The 23,559-nt window shown below is 46.0% G+C and overlaps 1 protein-coding gene across 30 annotated transcripts in view; it reads right to left on the bottom strand.

The window, feature by feature from the left end:
• The window catches only part of CDH13 (cadherin 13), a 1,446,594-nt gene that overhangs the window by 1,010,099 nt on the left and 412,936 nt on the right, over nucleotides 1-23,559 (bottom strand). For 3 of the 30 annotated variants that reach the window (XR_014804745.1, XR_014804744.1, XM_084957960.1), the window contains exon 1: nucleotides 14,046-14,210. The exons of 26 other annotated variants lie outside the window; for them this stretch is intronic. Coding sequence is in view for 1 of the 4 variants with exons in the window: in NM_001109945.1 (NP_001103415.1) it covers nucleotides 14,046-14,090 (45 nt within the window). In the remaining 3 variants the exon portion in view is untranslated. 30 annotated transcript variants of the gene reach the window in all.

Here is a 23,559-nt window from a genome sequence, read left to right on the forward strand (position 1 = left end):
CCATTACTGCCACTATTACTAATATCTCTAGTCTTCTGTTCCTCTGCCCCAAAGCATGTGACTGGTGGTGGGAATCCAAAGTCGAATAGAGCACAAACAACATAGCTCTTGCCCTCCCCAAAGCACAGCCTGGTGGGGATTATATGATTAGGAAACCAGTTTAAAGGAATGAAGTCTTATCATATGCACATTTAACTAATGGAAATCCAGCTCTTCTACCAAAAAGAGAAGGGAAAAGAACAATTTAAATACTGTAATTAAATGCCATAAAATTACACCTTGCACATATTCTTTATTATGCACTGTACATTACAGCATGCATTATACATTGTTACATACTGATTACAGTACAAGGTTGCATACACGAAACCAAACGCACTGCAATTTAATGGGAAACTTAAGACATCTTGAGGTTAATGACAACTCTGTTTGCCTTAAACCTTGACTTTATAATCCAACCCTTGAGTAAAATGTGACTCTATTGCGTGTCGACAACAGTAACAATTCACAATGATTCCAGACGAATGAAACCAGCCAACAAGCTGTTGGTGGAGTTTGCTGTTAGGCTGCCGAAGTTTCCAGTTGGTCAATGCCCTTTTGCAAAACAACACTTCTGCCTTCCACAAGTTCACAGTCTCATTTTGAAAAGAAACCACAAAATCGTAAGAGGTTGATGAGTGGCAGAAATGGGTTAAGGAAAGAGATGGAAATAATATCTTGCCCTACCAGCCAACAGGGGAGGCAGACAGGAGAAGGGCGGTGCTTCCCCTGTCCCCGTCCACCTCTTTGCCGGCTTTGTCATTCTCCAGAGCATTCATCCCCCCCTACAGACATCATTTATCTACCTGTTCATTTTTTATGGTCTCTCCTCCATCCAAATGGAAGCTCACTGGGGCAGGAACTTTGTGTACACTATGCTATATTCCCAGTGCCAAGAGTGTCGAGTGCTTAGTGGTTGGTCAGTAAGATTCGCTGGTGAATGAATGCATGAGGAAAATTATTTAGACAAGCTTCACTTTTCTCCCATATTCTGTCCCTAAAACACCTATAGTCTGTTCCTCCGACCTCAACTCATTTATTCCTTAATTGTTTGAAAGCAGTGGGAGAGTATTCCACGTCAAAAATGAGGCCCTAAGGTAGCACTCCAGGGCTTAGGCATACTGGTACCATCTAGTGGGAAAGAGCGTATTTGCAGATAGGTGCTAAACACAATTTGGAGAGTTTCAAAAAACAACTGCCGTAACTCTTTTCTTTATCATTAACTCTACTGAGGAAGCTTCCAGGAACATGTTATGGTAGCAAATGGAATCACTTATATCCTCATGTTCTACCCGCGGCATACACTGCCCATCCAAGCACCTGTCATGCCTCTTCACTTCTCTGCTCAGGACTTTTCCCCACTGCCATCGCCACAAAGGCTCCACAAGAAAGCACACAGGAATTAACGGCACTGGGGACCATTCCTCACCAGTGGAAGATGGGCATAGGTGGGCATATACATGCCAGCCTCCTATCCTGCAGAGGGACAATTCTGAAGCAAGTGTTACACATTTCTTCCAAAGGGCCCTAACAGCAATGAGCCCCAGTTGCCTACGACAGTAACCGGCTCCAATAGCACATTTTTTACTGGCTTTCCTTCTATTGTGCTTCACAATCCTCCCTTCAGTGACCTAGAATCATTTCTCAAAGTAGCTCCCTGCATCCAGGCCTGTGTCTCCATCGCTGTTTGAGGAAACTCAATTCAAATACAGGATTTAACACCAATATACTGTTGGGTGGTGAGAAAGCCTTAAAAATTGTAGTCTAGATAATTATCATAAAAGTTAAAACTTTACAGTAGTTCCCGTCATGACTCAGTGGAAACGAATCTGACGAGCATCCATGAAGATGCAGGTGCGATCCCTGGCCTTGCCCAGTGGGTTAGGGATCAGGCATTGGCATGAGCTGTGGTGTAGGTCGAAGATACGGCTTGAATCCTGTGTTGCTGTGGCTGTGGTATAGGCCAGCAGCTACAGCTCCAATTCGACCCCCAGGCTGGGAACCTTCATATGCCTTGGGTGTGGCCCTAAAAAGACAAATGAATGAATGAATTAATTAAATTTTTAAAAACGTTAAATCATTACCTATTTTAGAGCTGATCTGGAAATTACGTGCCATAGTTGATTACCAGCGTCTTTACCTTGATCAAAGCTAACACAGACTAAGTCCATTACGTGTGATCCTAAAGAAGAACCATAATTTTCATTGAGACCAGAAGCCAAAGAAAATGTTTGGTCTTTCTCCCTAGCCTCTGTTCTGCTCCAACTGACCAAGTGGTGAGTTAGCAATGGTTTGGATGAGGGGTAAGCAAACGCCAGCTCAAGGGCCAATCCAGCTCTGCCTATTTTTGTAAATCAAGAATTATTGGAACGCGACCCTGCTCATTGTTTATATATTATCTGTGGCCGCTTTTATGCTATGTTGACAGCATTGAGTAGTTGTAAGAGAGACCATATGTTAACTTGATAGCCCTTTACAGAAGAAGACTACCTGTGGTTTAAAGCATTGGTTGCCAAAGTTTGGGATTCCCAAAAACAAAATTTCAAGAAAAACAGAAAATAGAGAATGGATAAAGTTTTGTCAACAATACTTTAGCACTGAGGACAAAAATGCCCTCTATTTATTAACTTCATTTCACAAATGATAGAACATCTCAGCCCTAAAAACAGCAAGGTGGTTCCATCAGAACGGTAGACTTTCTATCCCAAGAGAAAGCCGTAGATAAATTCAGAACAATTGCTTACCCTATTTTAATCTTTTTCATGGCACTATCACTTTCCAAAACGATACCTACTTATTTTTGCTGTTTACTCTCTTTCTCCCTCATGAGAACATAGACTCTATGATGAGGCTAGATGATGTTACCTTTGTAACTGCTTACCCAGTGTCAAGCCTTAGGCTTGAGATATGGTCTTTGATGAGTCGATGTTTGTTATATGAGTGACTTAGTCAAATACGGAATGTATAGACTGGGGCACAGGTACAAACATCCTGAGAAAGGCAGAAAGGCAAGGCCACTGTGTGGGTGGTGAGGACTGGGGCAAAGGGGGATCCCAACACAGGAGCTGTGAGAGCGCCCACTGCTCTATCACCAGGACATGAATGGTGCCACACACAGAAGTGGCACTCAACAAATGTTTGCTGAATTAGTGACTACCTGACTAAAGGCCCTTAAAAATTGAATTAAAAGGAAGATGAGAAAACTCATCTGATAAAACACAACTAAACTTCAGGTTAGATTCACTCCAATTGCAACTCACTATAGACTTGAGTGTCCTGATATATGTATTTCTGGCTGTATATTTCCCATTTTCCTATAGACTTGGGAAATGTCATTGCAGAGAGCGGCGCTCAGGAGACACTGGCTTGGACAATGGAGTTCCTTGGCACTCCCTGAGACAGATGCCATCCAGCCTCAGGCTCAGCAGCTTGCAGGAAACTGCCAGAGAATCTGCCCGCACCTCGGAAGCTACAGCAGAGCCACACCCGAGCTGGGTCCTGCCATCTGGGTGGCTGTTCTCACAGGGATGGCTGCCCTTGCTGAGGGAAGCAAGCAGTATGGGTGGCTTGTTTGTCCCTGGTCAAAGCAAGGACTCAGTGATAAAGAATACAAATAACCCCAAGCTAACCCAGTTCTGAAGGTTGTAACCAGTAACTTAGAGAGGAGGTCCAGGTCCCAGAGCTACTTTTAAAGACCAGGAATTAAAAAAATGAGGTCACTGCTGGCAGCTATTTTGACCCCAGGAGAGCCAGAGAACAAAATAGCCAAAATAGCCTCTTTTATCCCCTCAAAATACATCATTTGAGAGGGTAAAAGAGGAAGTTTTTATACACAAGTGAAATATGAAGGAAAATGCATATGCACAGGAATCAAAACTGCATGGATTCAAACCCTGGTTCTAGTTCTTAATGGCTGTGTGACCTAAAGCAGATGACCCAACCACTCTGAATTTCTTTTCAGAAGTTTCTTTTCATACATAAAATTGAGAAAAGAATAGTTGCCCCAGTACAACTTACTGCTTAGTGCCAGTTATAATTATTTGAGATAATATACGCAACTAGCACTTAGCAGTAAATTGCACAGTACATTTATTTCGATTTTTTTTTTTTTTGTCTTTTTGTCTTTTGTTGTTGTTGTTGTTGTTGTTGTTGTTGCTATTTCTTGGGCCGCTCCCGCGGCATATGGAGGTTCCCAGGCTAGGGGTTGAATCGGAGCTGTAGCCACCGGCCTACGCCAGAGCCACAGCAACACGGGATCCGAGCCGCGTCTGCAACCTACACCACAGCTCACGGCAACGCCGGACCGTTAACCCATTGAGCAAGGGCAGGGACCAAACCCGCAACCTCATGGTTCCTAGTCGGATTCGTTAACCACTGCGCCACGACGGGAACTCCTATTTTGATTTTTTAAAATAATAATTATAAGTGCTCATGCTGTTGGCATGTATACCCATGTACAAACTGCCCTGATAAAGCCCCCAGGGAAACACAGCTGAGAAAATACATCCAGAAGACATGATCCCACCAGATCAAATGATTTTATGAGGCATGAAATCCCGAAGGGAATAATTTTGGGGGAGCCGTCAACATGAGAATCAGAAACTCCTTCTCTGGGGAGCAAAATTTATCTTTTTTTAATGTCCATACAATTTTAAGTACAGGAGTATTTTTCTCCTCTAAGTGACTGAGATGCCCAAGGCCAAGGCCCATGGCACCATCAAGCCATAACTGGCCTTGGATCAACAGTGTGTGCCAGAGTCAACGCAACCAGCATTCCTTAAGCTCCCAGCACCAGCGATCACAGAATGAAGTCACAAGCATACCCCTGTTTAGTTCTCACCAGCGCCCTGCTAGGCAGGTGCAGCTATTTGCTCTCTTTGTTCAGACAAGGGAGGAAACAGAGGAAAAGGAAGTAAGGTAACTTCTCTGAGGTTGTAGCTCATGCAAATGGCTGGGTCGGGATTCAATTTACCTCTCAAAGGGTCAGAAGTCTCTCTGATGCTCCTAAGCCAAGATGCTGGCTCCTCTGGGTACCAAGGGACCACAGGCCCTGATCCACCTCCAGCACTTCACTTCCTGAGGACCAGGACTGTGCTGTGTGCATCTCTGTATCCCCAAATTAGCAGCATTCTTAGCACGTGTTAGATAGGAAATCTTACAGGAAGAAAATATGGGAGGAAGAGGGGAAGGAAGGAAAGACAGAAGACACAGAGGTAAGGCCCAGCAACCTCACCCCTGCAATACTATTTTAGCACCTATGGTTTCATACTGTAAAAATTGCCAAAATTTGTACTATTTCAGCTATTTATTTTCTTGTGTCTTACTGGCTGGCCTCAGTGGACTGCAAACCCCAAGCGAGCAGTTCCAAGTTCATCTTGTTTACCTACGAACTCCCCAAATGCTTAGGTAAATACCTACCAAGCAGACGAATGTACATGCCTCACCTTCTGAGGATCATGTACCTGTGCTACTCTTTTTTTTTCCCACTGTACAGCAAGGGGGTCAGGTGTGCTACTCTTTTTGAGGAGAGAGACCTGTTAACATCTACCAGTACACAGCCATGCCGCCTGTACCCCCATTTGAAGACTCCGCTACTATATCTAAAAACGTAAGCATCACCCAGACTATATCCAGATGCTGAGATGAAGGTTTGTTCGCATTTACCAAGTGATTGCACAAAGTAGTAGATCATTATTTGCTTCATGTAAGAAATATTTCTAGTGCTGCTGATTGAATGTTCAAGAAACGATTAATGTTTCTCTCAAATATCTTTTGCATGAAAAGCCTCAGAGATTGGCTAATTATAGAGGCTACACATCAGTCACTCTAGTCAAGGGCCCTGCCAGGCCCCCATGGTGCCCATCCCAGATGCAAACATGGACGGGTCTGTGGGCATTAGCATAAGTGGGGCCCTGGATACTTCCGAGGTACATTGCTGCAGCCTGGCAAACACCCCCACGGAAATGGCCCTCAGACCCCATTTATAACACAAAACTCCTGGCGTCCTTGTTTGGGCAAGCAGCTTTCTGTCAACTGGAAGAGTCAGAACTCAAGCTTGCACCCAGAGCCCCTCCCCGGCCCTTGTACTGCCATCTTAAACCCAGTTACCAAGCCCTGCCAAGTTCTCCACTAAGTGTCTCCTGGATGCTCTGAGTGGGTGTATCCACTTTTGTCATCTGCACTGTCACTCCCTAACCTTGAGTGACAAGAGTCTCTGGACTCTTCTCATGATCTGAGACCTAGAGTGGCTTCTCCTTTCCATTCACAGCCAGCTCTAATCCATTAGCTACAATGCAGCCAAATTACCTTTCCAAAGTAGAAATCCAGCCTTGTCGCATTAGACCCTCCCCTCATTATTTTCAACAACTGCCCACTGCTCCAAGACAAACACCAAAATCCTTGAGATGGATGACCAGGCCCCGGTGGCTCTGGCACCCCAGCTGCTCCTCACGCCACTCTCTTTGGGCTGTGTGCTCTCTCTTCCTGCCCAGAGACTTCCCCAAGGCTGTGCCTTCTGCCTGGAATGCCCTCCCCCATCACCCACACCCTCGTGTTCTTGGGACGTAAGTCTCATTGCCCCTCCAAACTGTGAGCCAAGAACCAGACTATCAGGGAAGACTCCCAGACCCGTCATCTAGATTCGATGCCTTTCTTACATTCATCACTCATTCATGTTTACCGAGGGCCTGCTATATGCCAGGCTCTGTTCCAGGCCCTAGCAATACAGAAGTGATTCAATCAGACATGTACTGTAATGGACCCTATATTTTAGTGGAGGAAAAAGACAAGGCATAGACAAGCCAACACAGAGAATGGCCCAATCACATACAACACTGTTTTCTTCCGTCCAGCAGCTGACTCGCTTTTGAGTTATTCATTAATTGACATTGATCTCTCCTGCCAGGGGATCTTTTGGGGTCTGAGCCCTAAGAGAGCAGAGACTTAGTCAGCCTTACTAGCCACTGTACCTTGAGCACATAGTAGGTCCTACATGGATATCATAGGTATTTACTGAATCCATTTTGTCCCAGGTGAATCTCCCTGAAGTCAAGTTGCTTGAGTGCTTGGGCACCAGAGGAAAAATTCCTAATACAAACCCCTAATGCCTCCCCTCCCTTTGACAAGGCTCCCTGCAGTCTTTCTGGATGTAATTTTGAGCCAGAGCAGGAATCAGCAAACTTTTTCTGTAAAGGGCCAAATAGTAAATATTTCAGTCTTTGTGGGCCATATGGTGTCAACTCTGTTGTTATAGCACAAGCACAGCCACAGACAATTATATAAATGAATGGGCATGGCTATGTTCCAATAAAACTATTTATAAAAACAAGCTGCAGGCAGGAATTGGCCCACAGGCCACAGTTTGCAACCCCTGAGTTAGATGATCCCACATGGCCAGCAGCTTACAGCAGTGGAAGGCGGAGCCTGTGTAGCCTGAGTAAGCTATGGGTTCTGCTCACAGGGTCCAGCAACTTTCCACGGACCCTACAGCGATTGACAGGGAGATTTTCGCAGTAGCTTGAGCTTCAGGCATGGCGGGCAGCACATGGAAAAGCAGCTCTCTGCCACCCCTGGAGGAAAGAGACTTTGGCCTGGAGGTTGCATAAGGCAGGGATGGAGGCTGCCACATTCCTTGCAGGGTCCCCAGGCTCCTGCAGAGGCTGAGCTCACTTCCTGGCCCTGCCCAGACATGCGGCAGGGCTGCTCTCGGCTGAGCAGCTGCTGCCCTCCACCCCAGCCCAGCCTGCGCTCAGCTGGGAGACACAGGGGCTTTGTGCTTCTGTAGCAGATTGGATGACACTCGCTGGGGCCTTTGAAATGCGCCTTGACATGTTAAAACGTGCCTATTGCTAATACTAATTTTCAGGAATTTGACTTCTGTTGGCAACTGACAGAAGGGAAACAATCACTCTCTTTTTTGGGTATGTGTCTGTGGTTATAGTTACCCTCATTTTGGGGGTCCGTAGCTATTGAAACCAATAGTTATCCGAGGCTTACCTGCTGATGTGGGATGAGTGTACAGATGAGTATTTAAGGAGCCAGAGAACATTAAATGTAACATTAGCTTGGTGTGCAGACTGTGATGGGTGTTAGCTGCTACGCAGTTACAGAAACATCACACAAACTCTGGTTAGCTCTAGGGGTGACACTGTCCTGTGTATAAAAGGACTCTAGACAACAAAGCTATGGAGCTAACATGACCCTGAAGTTATAAGTTCACTGAGTGTTAGCTTAGCTTAGTCCCCTGCAGGACCAAGGACAATAAGATATTGTGATATTCTGATGATACACATCCTGTAGGTGGGCAACAATGCTGGAGTGGCAATGCCCACTCTGAGGGTAGTGATGCCTTTAGTGTAACACTTCACACAGAGCACCTGGGCTGTGGACCATATTATCCAGTGCTCCTAGTGCACCCGGGCTGCAGGGGCACAACAGTGTTTCAGGTGTACCAGCACTCAGGTACCAGCACTCACACTGACTCAAAGCTGCAGTATATGACTTCTCTGGGTACAACTACTCCACATGAAACAACGCCGTGGGTGTTGTGTTGCTCTGTGTGGCCCCAGTCACCCGATGGCACTGATGGTGAGAATGCTTTCAGGGATGCAATGCAGCCTCCTTGGTCATGTTCTTCCAAAGTTCACATCTAGGTACTTCTCAGAGCAATCATAAAGGAGCTAGTTCCTTCTTTTTAAAAATAGTCTGTCACTGAAAATTTGAATACATCAATTTGATTAAGCTTTGAAATTTGCAAAACCAGAAGTTCCCAGTGTAAATGCCTATAAGAATAAGTGGGTAAAATAAGTGAGTACAATGGGCTGGGTGAATAGTAGGGGGTGGTGGAGATTGTGGCAAACCACAGAGGCATGTCTTGCCTAAAAGGGGCAGTAGTGTCTCAGTTCCAGGGAAGTGCAGCCTTGTGGGAATGTGGCTCTAGGGCTGCCTGACTTTCTGACATTCAAAGAAATACAAGAAACGTGTGAGGTTTTTTTTGTTTTGTTTTGTTTTGTTTTACTTAATGTATAATATCCTGCTTTTCAAAACATTTGGGCCAAACAAGATACAGCTATAAGCTACATTTGGCCTGTGGCTTCTACTTTGCAACTACTGTCTGGAAACCAGAGTTGCAGAATTGGGATGGATGGGTCTGAGTACCAACAAGCAGATACCTCAAGGTTCAATCCATGAAGCCAAAGGGTGTCCCATCTGTCACCTTGAGCCTTGACTCAGTCTGCATTTCAAGTTTGTCCCATCTGTCACCTGAGCCTTGACTCAGTCTGCATTTCAAGTTTGAAATGTCAAAGTCCCCTTAGCTGCTTTTCTCAGTAGAGAAAGAAATCAGTTTCCACCCTAACCCTAGGATAAAGCCACTGCTTCAAGTTGGCGAAGGTGTGTATGTGGGGGGTGGGGGGGTCCCTACAGCCCAGCCAGTTATAATTTTTAGAGTCTTTTCAGAAAGGGGGAGTCAGGCCTGTGGTCCCCAGGTGGGCCGCAGAGGAGACAGGCTGTGGGGAATTGTATTGGCAGCATCCTTCAGGACGGTCAGATTCTCCCAGGCGTGTGGGCACCCTGCCGACAGCTAAGCGGAAACAGTGCCAAAACCAGTGGTCACTTGATTTGATTCTGCCCAACTGATTATTGTAATTGGATGACAGACTGATTTTTCCTTCTCCTTTTCAGCTGGTATTGGAGAGCAAATGGATCTGGCTAATGATTTGCTTTTCTGGGTAGTTACCTAATGGGAAAGATCATCTCCTTTCACAGGCAGACCTGTGCTTGCTGTCTGGCTGCCTAAAGAGTAAAACCCGGTCTAACCAAAGTCAAGCGCCATAAAATTTTGGAACTTCCTCACATTTCCTATTGCACTGTCTACCGGGGTCTTTGACATGTCCCTGCTCTAATACTCAGAGGATACACACGGTTAAAGAATAAAACAGAACAGAAGCAACTACAACAGGGCGAAAGGAGGAAAGACACTCCATGCAAAATGACAGGACTTCTAATTGGGAGAGCTTGCAGAAAATAATTGAAAATAGTGAATACTTTGGTTTTGATGAAGCTTCTACACTGAATTCTTTAAAATATGAGCTGTAGATTTAGAATTTTGTAATGCTGTGGATGGAGCCCTCTTCTGGAGAAATTTTTCAACAGGTATTAAAACAAGATCAAAACACACAGAGATGAACACACACATACACAAACACAGAAATATGAAAGACTGTTGGCTACTGTCTTTCAGATGTGAATTGAATCCATAGTTTGTCCTTTTCCTTAGCTTCCACTAAATAGAAATGAACTAGACTCCCCAAGCAACTATCTTTTTGGAAGATGGGAAAGAAAGAAAGATATTCTCAAGAGCTCAGCTGTACTTATACCTGAACAGTGAACTTCAGACTGAGACTCAGGGTACACATTAAATGCTGATACTTTTAGATAATGCAGTTATTAGGTACATTGGTTTGTTGGGCAATTTCACTGTAACATATACAGGATATTTCTGGAAGGAAATAGATTTTATTGAATGGAAAACCCAAGGGCTAAAGATAGAAAAGGAGAGAAGGGAGGGAGGCAGAGCAGGAGCTATTAGCTAAGATGACTATTGGGGCTTTTAATATAGAATGTGGCATTACATAAACTCTAGATCACATATTCAGCCTTGCAGTTTATGAAATCTCTTTGGGGACTTGATGAAAAAATTGTTCAGACATATGAATGTTACCACTTTGCAATTCCTTTCAACCACTTATATCTCTTTTTCCCCAATGCTTTTGAAATGTTATGGGCTGTCATATGTTGAACCCATCTCAGAACAGGAGATGCCCTCTGCAACTCTCACGGTCTTTCCTCTTCATCAAAAGGGTTCTGTAAATAAACACTGCTCTTAAAACATAACGTACGAAGTTGCAGGGGGCACTAGTAGACACAGATTCTCACTTAAAATCCTGAAAATTAAGATTCTGACTCCAAGAAAGACCTCCCCATTTTAAATCAACATCTCAGAATTCAATGGAACATTTTTAGTCACTCCCAAGTGACGCTCTCCAAACCTGAACCACTCCCTAAAATCCTAATTCTTGGGGGATTACTCATTCATTGTTAGAACTTTAGGCTGGATGTGATTCCCAAAATGGGTTGGGGGGGGGAGTCATATTTACAGTGGAATTTCTAGCTCATGCGTCTCTTGATTTGTTTCACATTCGTTATTTATCATAGCCAAATTCCAGAAGCCACTTCTGGGATGGCCTTTCCCAAAACGCCCCAGGGGAGAAGAGAGGTGACTGTTTCTCTGCTTTGCCAGCTTCCAGCCATTGTTGCTTGGAATTCCTTTTCCCCTGTCCAAAATGCCCAAAACAGCAACCTAGCCAAAAAACTTACAGAGATTGATGGCTTTCAAAGCCTGGACTCAACGTATTACAAGGGTGGTGGAAAAACACACACATACTTGCCTGAACACCACTAAGGCCGAATGAGTAATTTGCTGTATTACATTGTTTTTCCCTTTCTTCTGTTTTCTCTCTGCCTCAGGAAAGTTTTGTTTTTGCTTGGTGACTCAAAGCCTCCAAGGCTCTCCCCACTTTTTGCTATGGCACACAGAGCTCTGCACTTGAACCTCTAGCCTGTTCACTGATTTGCACCAAAATGATTTCATGACAAGGTGTTATTGCTACCAGGATATCAATCACTGTCCTGATGTGGATATTTGCTTGATTCTGGATAACAATCTGAGACATACGCCTCTCAGAGCAGGCAACTGAATTCGTGGTAAAACCTCTGGTCTCCCATCCTAAAGGAATAGAGAGCTGAGAGCTTTCAGAACTCAGAAGCCACCTGTGCCAGCCAGGCTCTGGGTGAGGAGACACACCGGTTGCTTTGCAAAAGGCATCATGTAAACTCCTAGTGCATAGGGATTACTGGGTACTGTCATGTGGTCTTTTTTTGTTCAAAGGAATATAAAACTTTGGGCAAATCCTAGAATCCAAACAAAGGTCAAAACATGCCCATGGAGCAAAGGCCTGTAAAGTCTTGAGTAAGGCAGCGGTAAGTGCTCCCCGACACCGAAAGCTCCCAGAGTGCTAGGCCTTGCGCTAAATGCATAACCTAGGACATCCTGTTGAATGCAACCCAATCAGCCTAGCAATCCTAGGAAGGTGATAAGATTACTTTACCGTGAAGAATCCTGAAGCTCAGAGAGGTCAAGCAAGGTGCCCAGGTGGTACAAGTAGCATATGGCACGGAGGATCCGTCTGAATCAGAGCCATGCTCGGAACTACCTCACTAAAATGGGATATATACACACACATACCACCTCAGGGGTAGCTAGACTTTAGAAAGTGTGGCAAACTGGTTCACAGACAAGCATAGGATTTGCGGCAGGACTTAAAGCTACAGGAACCCCAAAAGAATCAGCTCAAAACCCTAGTAGAAGAGGAATATAACCAGGCAGTGATGAATGGGGGCTGTGTATCCACGGAAGAAAAAAGTCATGAGTCAGGGAGGGGGCTCAGCAACCAGGCCCCTTACTCTGCCCCAGGGACCATCATCCATCCTTATCGCCAACTCTGAGTCATTCCCATGGTTACTGCTTCTTGGGACACTGACCCATCTCCAAAGTCTAACCCCAACACCGAGGCAGCAGTGGTTTCCCATTAGAAGGCTGCACTGCTTCTCTACAACCCAGGCAGCCACTGCCTGGGACTCTAGCTGTTTCACCCTCCCTCTCACCCCACCCACACACTCACACATGTGCCTCCTCCCCTGGCACCCTGGAGTCCTGGCAGGAACTCAACACCCATTCCCAGCACCCTAAGGCACTCCCTGTCTCCTTCTCTCCTCTCTGCCTGGCCCTGACTTGATCTCACCCACCCACTTGTAGGCTGCTAGCTCATGCCAAATCCCATAGGCTGCCAGGAGGGCCAGGGGGACCGGGTCACAGCAACCACAGGCCCCTCTGCTGGGCTGAGCCTGCCCCTCAGCCACCAGCCAGCACCTCCAGCCTGGCCTCCTCAGGGTACTGCTTTCCAGAGCACAAACTTCCTGAGATCTCAGAGGTGGTTGCTGGAGGACCACGTCTCCCTGGCCCACTCTCCGGGTCGCGGGCCCCTCCCTCAAGCCTCAGAGCTCCGAGGGTTAACAAGCAGCTGCAGCCAGGGTGGGCAAGGCTTGAACTTTTCTCCATGCTCGGCACTCGCCTGCCCCGGAACACAGCAGAAGCGGCAGTCTGGGCTCTGAAGCAGAGCTCTAGCGAGCTAGACAAAGGAGGCGCAGGGGGCTGGGGTCTGTGCCCCGCCGGGGGTGAGGGGCTCACACTCAGGCCCTTACCGGCCCGAGATCAAGGAGGGAATGGACCCCAATGCGGGCGAGACGGGCGGCTTTGAGCGACAGCGGCAGCCGGGCTGCGGCGCTCTGCTTGCTCGGCTGGCCGGAGGCGCCTTCCAGCGCGCCGCTGGGCTGGGCGAGGGGGCCCGGGTGCCCCGGGAAGTCGGCGATGCCAGGCCAGCCTCTCCAGCCCAGCAGCCCGCAATCCGGACCGCAGCTGCGCTCCCCCTGCTAGGCACTGGGTTGGAGGAAACCATGACTCCTCGGAGTCACCTCCAACTGAGTCTTTCTCCAGTGCATGAGCCTCTGGAGGAGGAGGTGAATCAAAGTTACCCCACTTGATGCAGGCGAGAATGTCGCCTCTGCCTGCGAAAAAAAGGACTCCGAGCTCTCTCCTCCTCCCCCCGAACGTACGTATACAGTACACACACACACACACACACACACACACAGACACACACACAGGAAAGCCGGGTGGGAAACCAGCACACCGCAACACCCCACCACCACTACCACCCCCTCCGCCAGGATGTCAGGGGCTGAGAATGACCTCTCTTCTGAGCCCGAGCTGTCTTTGCCGCCGCGCCTGGAGTCCCCCGACCCCCGAAAGCCCTCTTGCCCAGCCGGCACCAGGCGATCGGAATGCAGAAACGGGGCGCGGGGCGCGCCCAGCAGCCCCTCTTCCCTACCTGGGACAGGAGAACGCACAGGACGAGCGGAGTTCTCGGCTGCATTTTGCCCGACTAGAAGCGCCCGGCGGCGTTTTCATTCATGCACGCGGCTGCACTGAGCATATTTTCCGTGGGAGCCAGGCTTTGAGGAGAGGCTCTGCCTCGCCAGCCAGCCAACTTCCCAAATAGATCAGCGGCAGCATCACGAAAGCATTGGGTAGAGGCTGATGACCAGGACCAATGGCTTTACAAGACGGATTCCTTCATAAAGCTCCCTCATTTTGCATGGCAGATACGGGCGAGCACCTCGCAGAGAGCGAGCCCCTCCGAGGAGGAAGCCAGTTTGCTTTTTTGGACTGTTGGGGCCCAGCCCCACAAATCACTCTGGGCAAAGCCGGCCGATGCCACTTTTCCAAAGAACGGAATTGCATGGGGGACTGGTGGCCACTTCCAGCACAGTGCAAAAGATTCTCTTTATTAAAATGTTAATAAGATCCACTTTATTTCCAATAAATCAAATAAAATGACCCTAGCAGTTCCAGCCCATTCTATGCCTGGAAAGACTTGGCAGTGATTTTTTCTTTTCTTTTTCTTTCTTTCTTTTCTTTTTTTTCTTTTTCTTTTTTTTTCTTTTCCACTGTGGCTCAAATCATGATGGTGTTTGGTGTTTCCCTGCCATCTCACAAATCACGAAGACAACAGATCAATTCTAGCTTGCAGAAAAAAAGTCCATCACGGAGCAATAGATTTTATTAACTGCCCAGGTGAGAATCTAACTGGCTGCCTACTCTACAAATGTGCATCTGGCACCAAAGTTGAGGCCATGATTTGAGGAAACTATTTTTTTCTGTCTGTATTTTAGAGGCTTCTAGCTACCTTCAGGGACTGGGAACAGTAGTAGCCACTGCTCAAGGGATTTTGTAAGTGGGGAGCTATGGGAGTGAGGGTAAGTGGGAGTTTAAGAACATGCAGTAAAGATCTTAGTTGATCATTTCCATGTATCCTCCTTTGAAAAAAAGATTTCAGGTGTTTTGTAATAAAGGCCAATTTTCAGTAGAATTTATACAATCAAAATAAAAAATCTGGGCAAGGAGGAAAAATTCAGAAAACTGAAATGTTAAACCCAAACTCTAATATATTTGCTCTTATCTGGATCTGAGCTTCCTGGTGGCCAAAGCAATAAGATAAACAGGTAAATTACATAGTCTTGTAGAAATTAGTACACAAATATCTTCAGACATAATTTCCCCATTTCTAAATATTGGAATAAATGATGTGACATCCAATAGAGCAAGACACTGACCATGCTGAGATTCAGTGGATTGGGGTATACTCGCAGCATCTGGCATAGGGCCTGGAACATGGAGACAATCATCAGTGTGTATTAAATAGGTGTCTAGACTTAATCAAGAAGTAGCAAAGGGCAGGAAGGGGCAAAAATACTAGAACCACATTGCCTGAGCTTAACCCCCAGCTCTGCTACTGACTAGTAAACTGCTCGCTCTCTGTGCCTCTGTCTGTCCATTGGTTAAACAAAGATATAAATTGTACTGAACTCATAAGGTTGTGGTGAAGATTAAGTGGCAAAATAACCACTCAACGAATGTAAGCTGATGCCCTTCTGAAAAACTCCCTCATTGTTAGCAGCTTGGTCACAAGGTCAGTTCATGTGGTCCCAAAGTCATTGATAAAGATGCAGTGCCACCTGACTACCTGGCTGCATTAGCCAGCACCGGCCCAAGAGATGGCAATGTTTGCAAAACAGCCCCCAGAAGAGCCCAGGAAAGGTGGGTGCCTTTGCTTCTTCAGTCTTTTCAGCCTTCCACTGTCCTCTTGCCTGGGCAGACATCCACCTCTGATCCTCTGAGAAGTACAATCGCAGTGTTGGACAGGTGATCTGACCATCCCAGCTTGGAACCCAAGTGTGTGGACACCCATACCCAAGTCACCAACCAACAGTAAAACAGGGTACTGTGGAGACAGGCTTCAGATCAAAGCGTTCTGAAATATCCTAATTTTTCTTCATTCCAGGGCAGGAGCCATCTTGTCAATCAGGGGGCCAAGTGAGCTGAGCCCATGGATTCAGCAGACCCAGGGACAGAGAGAGAGCAGAGGACAGCTCGGGAGATGATCCATCATGATAAGGGGTAAAGAGGGCAGAAATGCTCCAGCCATTTTTTTCACAAGCAGCACTCCTAAGGATGAAGTGTGTCCAAGACTGCCTTGTCCAAGGCACTAAGCAGTATTGTTGATTTTATAGTTCTGTCGGGCCTCTCTGTGGTCTCCCCATCCCACCATCCCAACCACCTTACTGCCACTCACCAAATGGGACCAGTTTTCCCCCTTTTTGGCACATGGCAGAGTTGCACCTCCTGCTCCACTGTGGTCACCCAAGGACCATACGACTACTTCTAGCCAATGAACTGTGAGCAGAAAGTGACAGGTGTCACTTCAAGGCAACAGCATTTAATCACCAGGTGGGATAGGTTGGTCTCCTTAGTGCTGAGATAGAGATTTGTGCAGGTGGCTTATTGGGGTGTGTTCTCAAGAGCAACCACTGCAAGAGAGAGGGAAACAAGACTGGCAGAGGGAGAGGTGGAGGACTTTGCAGTTGCAGCAGAGGCCTCAGCCAGTCCCAGGAGAGCTCTGAGGCTAGAATGGCCCTTCAGAGATGAGCCTCACAGAGTCAGGGAGGGCGCTGTGCCTTAGTGCCCCCAGTGAGCCAGATGTTGGCTGTTCCCCCAAGGAAGGGAATAAGCTCTGGTCAGCCACGAGCAATGTTCCAGTCCCACCTCAGCTTTGTCATCTCTATAAAAAACTAAGGTGTGACCCATAACAGGTACTGGAGGCTGTGATTCCCAGCTTCAGATGATCTCATGCATCTGATGGTACCAGTGAAGATGGATGTAGATTTGCCTGGTTGAAGGCCTGATCACTGTCTCCAGCTGGACCTGCACAAGCATTTACCAAAATCCTGGGCTTTGGCCCAGAACCAATCTCTTGGCAGGCAGAGAGGCTGCTTTCAGGTGACTGTGCCCAAAGGGCCACTCTCTATTCCTTCCCATCTCAGTACCCACAGGCTGGATTTTAGGGGCTGCGAGGAGTTAACTTCAAGACTCTTCTTAGGCCTTAAGGCTCACCTCTAGAAACCCATGGACTCTAGGAAAGTGGGAAAAGATTGGTCCACAAAATGAATCCTGGATTGGAGTCTCTGGACTTTACTTACATTGGGCAAGATGTTTTCACTCCCCAAGCCTCAGTTTCTTCATCAATAAAAGTGGAAGAATAACATAACACTCCAAAAAGATTGTTATAAAAATCGATGTCACTTTCCCCTCTATCCCCTACTTCCCTCTACTCTCAGAGAATGTGCATTTTGCCAAAAACATGGTATCAGATTTTGCTCAACAAAGACAGAACTCCTTTCAGTCTAATGATAAAAGGCTTCAAAGAAGAAATCCATTTTTGTTTGTTTGTTTTGCCTTGTTTTCCCTTCAGCGCCTTAATGAGGGTCTTTTAGCTGATGGATCGATTGATGGTGGCAAGTAAATACTGAAGCTGAAAATCACCCCCTACCTACCCTGACTCTTACTCCTCCAGCCCCAGACCCCCACCAACCCCTGACTGCTTTTGTAGCTGCGGGCGCCCCAGAAGCTGTGTCTGCATTCAGACACATTCCAAGTTCACACTCCCTTTCTGGGCATATCATCCTGGCTTTGGAATTGATGGAATCAGCCAATAGTCAGCAGCTGTCTCCTGAGGTGCCAGGGATTGAGACTGTTTCTTTCCTCTCATTGACTGACATGGATGAAGACATCACTTCAGAGTGTCTGGAGGTAGCCAGTGTGGGTGAGTGCAGTGCTTGTGTGTTTTGTGTACAAGCACATGGGTGTTTGCATATGGAAGGGGGCAACTGGTGTATCGTCCAGCAGAGAGAATTTATTCAAATGTTGGTACCCTTTGAATGTACTGCCATGATGAGGCATTTGGACAGACAGTGATTAACCAGGGAGATGCCCTTCTGAGACACAACAGTTATCAGTATGCCATGAGCCCTTGATAATCGGGATGAACTGGGACAGTGGGGAGGGAAGCCCATCCTGTACAGCCTTCAACACAGCATAATGTTGAATTTCTACTGCCCCCAATGGGATGGCCTGCTAAAATTACCCAGGATGATGACAAGACACCATCCCATAACACCTGGCCACCCAAAAGAAGCATCCCTAATTGCTCTTCAGCCAGGAACCTGCTTCATTTTCCTTAAAGCCCTACTTGACCTTACACTCTAAGTGATCACTTGCATGACTCCACTGTTCACTCCAATCTGTAGCTGTACCTTTTACCCTTTGAGTTTGGGTTTAGCCACACGAACTTGGGGGGGCCAGTAGAATGTGGCAGAAGTGATGGGGTGCCAGCAATAAGCCCAGGTCCAAAGAGGCCCTGTTCCTTTCAGCTTATTCATGCTAGGGCCTCTACCAATGCCTTCAAAGGCATGTGCATGGGCGAGTCATTGGCTGGAGGAGGAGAGAAGAGCATCCCCGTGGACCCAGAGATACCTGAGCATGTCCAGCCGAGCCCTACTCAAATCATCTGACCCATGCTTATGTGAACTTAAAATAAATAATTACTACAAAATTGAGCATGGTTTATTATTTTGTTATGCAGCAACAGCTAACCAGTCATTACATTTGCTTGTTTGTTGCCTGCCAAACCCTCTGGAATAGAAGTCCTACATCTCTTTTGACTGCTATATGCTCAGCTTCTAAAACAATGTCTGACATACAGTAGGTGCTCAAATGTTTGTGTTGAGAAGATGAATCAAATGGCTTCTATACGAAAAATAGTGACTCTGATATGAACCCCCCCCCCAAGCACACCTATCTACTGCCATACCAGAAACACTTCCTGATGGTGACAGTTCAGTCCTCCCACATGGAAAGCATCCTATGACCCTGACAGTGGCCATCTAATTCAGCCTACCACAAGGCAAGGTCTTCTTACAATAATCTAGGTCAGTATTAGACAAAGTAAGGAACATTCCACAGAGACTAATGTGAATAGGTAGGTGCTTGGGGATCTTTGGTGAAGGACACTTAGGAGGTGACATCCTTGTGAATTTCCTTAATGTATGAAGAGCCCAGACATCTAAGAATAAGAGAGAAAATACTCCTTTGGCTTTTGAGGTACTGCACTAATACAGTGTCCTCTGTGAATGGTTTAATACAGTCATGAGGTTCACACTAGCACAGAGATTAAACAAGGAATGATTTTTAAGTCAACTCAGTTCAACTGGCCTGTCTATAGGATTTCAGTCCTTACTCTGGTAGCAAAACTAGGCATTCAGACATCAATTTTTTTCTGTGAATGAGGAGCTGTTAAAACCCCCCTCTAGGTGTCTCCCTTACCCAAAATTAGTGACTGGGGTTATTTCTACACAGAGAATCATCTCAGTATCAATACGGCAAAGCCGTGGTTTTCAAATGTGGCCCCTCGACCAGCAGCATCAGCATCACCTGGGAACTTGTTAGAAAAGGAGATGCTCAGGTCTCAGCCAGACCTACTGATTCAGAAACTTGGGGTTAGAGTCCAGCAATCTCTGCTTTACAAGCTTTTCATATGCATAATTTGAGAACCACTACTCAAGATAATTCTCCAGTATTCACTCACATATATTCACTCATTCATTCAAGAAATATCATAAAGTGCCTACTGCATATTAGCCACTGAGCTATGCAATAGGGAAAGAAATGAAAAAGCATGGTTTGTGCACTTCAGAAAATATGACACAGAGAGAAAGACATCATTCTATCACAATGTGCTGCAGAGGTGCTGGGAGAGTCAAAGTGGCCAGAACTACGGGGGATGAGGACATCTTTAAGAAGAGGCAAGGGTTCCACTGCGGTTGGTTTCCACTCTATGTCAAAACCGTCACAAATCTCTTCTGACAGAAGCTGTACTTTCTGTATCTGTTCATGAGCAACTAAATAAAAGTAAAAGGCAGCTCAAATTCAGGCCCACCCACTAACTTGATTTGAAGTTTATAGTTAATGTTTAGGGTACGATTAGGAAGCTGCCTTCCAATAATACCATGGTCCCCATGCCCCCACCCACCACCTGTCATGGTCCCAAGCAGGGAACGGCTAACTACAGCAAAGAAGAAATAAGGAAGAGGGGAGGCTTGGGGGAGGGACTGATGACCAGAGAGGTGGCAGAAGACAAGTCTGGGCAGTTTGGGGATCCAGATTAGGGTCAGCTTAAATATCAACATCTGGAGGTTGAGTTTATCCTCTGGCAAAGGGAATCATCTGAACTTCTTAAACAGGGAAGGTTCAATATCTCATTTACGTTTTAGGACAATCACTTTGGCCACACTGGAGGGTGGACTGCATCGAGGGCCATAACGAAGGAAGAGGAACTTCTTATAAGATTATTATAAAGACCATAGAATAGACAACAGCCAGAACTCTTTTTCTTAGCTTTCTAGCCAATGAGTGGTGTAGGACTATTACATGGCAATCTCTCCTGCTGCCTAGAAGTGTCTGGCACATAAAATAAGCCTGTACAATAATAGGTGAATGAAACATTAACTTACAGGAGAATAAAATAAGCCTATACAATGATAGGTGGATGAAACATTAAATTACCTCTGAACTCCAATTACTCACCCTTCCCTGCATCTAATCTAGGCCTCATTAATGATAGAGTGAAATCCTCACCTTTGGCTTTGGGCTTGACCATATGCCTTGCTTTAGCTAACAGAACACGGTGTGCAGTTCTGAACCTGTGTCTTAAAATCTTGCATGTATTTCTGTTTGCTCTCTTATACCTCTGTCATATCCATGAAAAGAATATGCTCTGGCTATCCAGCTGGTCCAAGGAGGATGAGAAACAAGTGAAGCTGAGTCACCCCAACCCATCCACAGATATACGGTGGGAAGCAGGACATAGCTTCAATTAGCCAAGCTCCAACCAACCTATGGCTCCAAAGGAACTAATGCTTTCTGTTGCATGCCAGAGACACTGCTGTGGCTGCCTGTTATCCAGCAGTAGTTAACTGATACGTAAATAAACCCCCTTCTTGGGACTATGTACGGCTCAGGAAATGGGCTAAAGCTGAATACTTGAGTATAGCAGAGACACTGACAGGGGTATGCCCGATATTCACTGTTTGTCACAAATTCAAGCCCTTAATAATTTCTCAACTCATCAAAGAGTCCTCTCCTTCCACTCACCTAATCCTAGTCAGCTGTCTCCTGGCAAATCCCTAGGTTCCTTTATGAATACATACTGAAAAGCTACTGAATCTGTCTCATTGTTTTTCTTATGCCAGCGTAACTGTAACGACATCACTTAACAATTCCTGGGGAAACTTTTATTTATGATGCAAGGCAGATCTGTGAATGTCTGTGGTGGATAAATGTATTGGCAATGTAATCCAAATCTGCCAATGTCTCTAGTAGATAAAACTGCTGTTCCTATGAAAAGCAACCCACCGGTTAATGGGTTCTGTGGTCTTCTATGAAGAGACTAAGGTCAGGGCCACCATAAGGAGTTGAGGAAAGTTAATCTGTGGAAGCAAGTTAAGCACAGAAAACTACATTTTAATGATTCTGAATGTGTGACAGCTGCCAGAATTTAACCAAATGAGAGCCAGAAAAAGCAAACCCAAGACTCTTTTTCTTCAGCTGAGCTTTTATGGAGTTAAAGTGGTCAGGGCGAGATTCCCATGAGGTCAGGGATGACGTGTGTCTTTCTCTCCCTTGCCCACCTCTTGCCCACACCCATCTGGCACTGAGTGGACAATCAGGAGGCATGAGTGGGAGGCACTTACAGAGGAGCACAGGTGCATAGGAGAGGTCTTGCCTAGCCTCCCATGGCCGCTGCTTGTCACATTCACTGCAGCAAAACAATCTACCAAACTGTAATCCTCTAGTAGTATTGGCATCCATCTCCCACAGCAGTGGTTCTCAAATTGTGGTCCTACTGTTTGTCCCCATCAATGCCAACATTCCACATAGAAATTTTATTTTTCCTGTTTCTATTCAAAAGAAAATATGGCTTGAATTATAAAATTCTCTCCTAGCACATGACAAAAAAGAGAAACTGGCTACAGCCCCCAAGGCCTTGCAAAGCTTCCCCCCTGCCGCCCTCTCCACTCTCCCGGGCTCACTGTACTCTCCCCTGCCCTCCTTCCCCAGGTGTGCGGAAGAGCAGGCCAAGCTCTTCCCCACACCTGGGCCTTGGCACATGCTCTCCACTCTGTCTGGAATGCTCTGGTCTCTACTTCCGGGTCATTCATCCTGCCAGAATCTGTTTATACGTCACCTCCTCAGAGATGACAGAGAATGACCAGTGCATTCTTTATTAGCCCATTTCCTTCTCTGTTTCCTTCATGGCATTTGTCATCCTTTATCACTATTTTATTTATTGTTTGCTTCTTTTTCTTCCCCCCTCACCAGAATATGAGTTTCATGATGGCAACTAAATATCTGTTTATTGATCACTGTACTTCAGGACCTAGAACCAGGCCTGGTCCATGACAGGCACTCAATAATCTTTTTTAAAGATAGAAGTGAACAGTTGATCTTATGGCCAATGAGAGTAAAAGGAGCAGTGGATCTCTAGATGCACTGATCTCATTAGGAGTACCAGGTAGTGGTGCACTGGCTCATGATTTCAGAACACTGCCAGAGAACCACCATGCAAAAACATATGGTCAGGAATAAGTACATATACCTCAAAGCCTTATGTTGTATAAACCTAAGGCAAAGTGTCCAGGGGCCCTGCGGGTGAGCCAGGTACACTACTCTCTACTATCGTTGCCAAGACCCAGCTCATACAGGCTGCAGGGCACACCCTAGGTGAAATGAGGATCCAGTTTTCCCAGGAAAGGCTGGAAATCAGGAGAGGCTGAGGCAAGCAGGCGCACACCTGAGCAAGACATGGTAGAGTATTTTCAACACGATTTTCTCCTTACTTGACAGGTCAGGAATTCATCTAAAGCCTTTTCAAAGTGCCAGGTTCTTGTTCATGTAATGAATCTACTGAATCACTTTCTGTCCCCAGGAGATTCTAAAGACCACAGAATGTCAAAAGAGAAGACAAAGAATTCTCATTGCTTGTCATGGAGCCTTATGGGTGAAGATGCAGGTCCTGGCATATTCCCAGAGGATGCTCATGACCCAGTTATTATTCCTTGGTGGTTAAATAGTTACTTATTTTAGGACTCACCTACTTTATTGTCCTCAGTTAATATACCTTTCATGCCTGGAAACCATCCCTCTCTTTACAAAGAAAGTAGGACAACTATTCATTTCATCATTCATTCATAAATATAGTGAAAAAAAAATCAAACAACAAAAAGTTTTTTTTTTCTTTTTTTGGAATCAAGCTAAGTAACTGATCTTTAGATTTCCATACACCTCCAACTCCCCCATCTGATTTTCATATTGTTGCCAAAGAAATTTTTAATTAAACAAATACCAAGCATTTACTATGATCTAGGCATTATTTTACTCAACAGTTAAAA

This window comes from Sus scrofa, chromosome 6 (genome assembly GCF_054392235.1).
Source record: "Sus scrofa isolate SSC_HxYL_T2T_F1_AM1 chromosome 6, Sscrofa_HxYL_maternal_Yorkshire_Landrace_v2.0, whole genome shotgun sequence".
Taxonomy (NCBI): Eukaryota; Metazoa; Chordata; class Mammalia; order Artiodactyla; family Suidae; genus Sus; species Sus scrofa.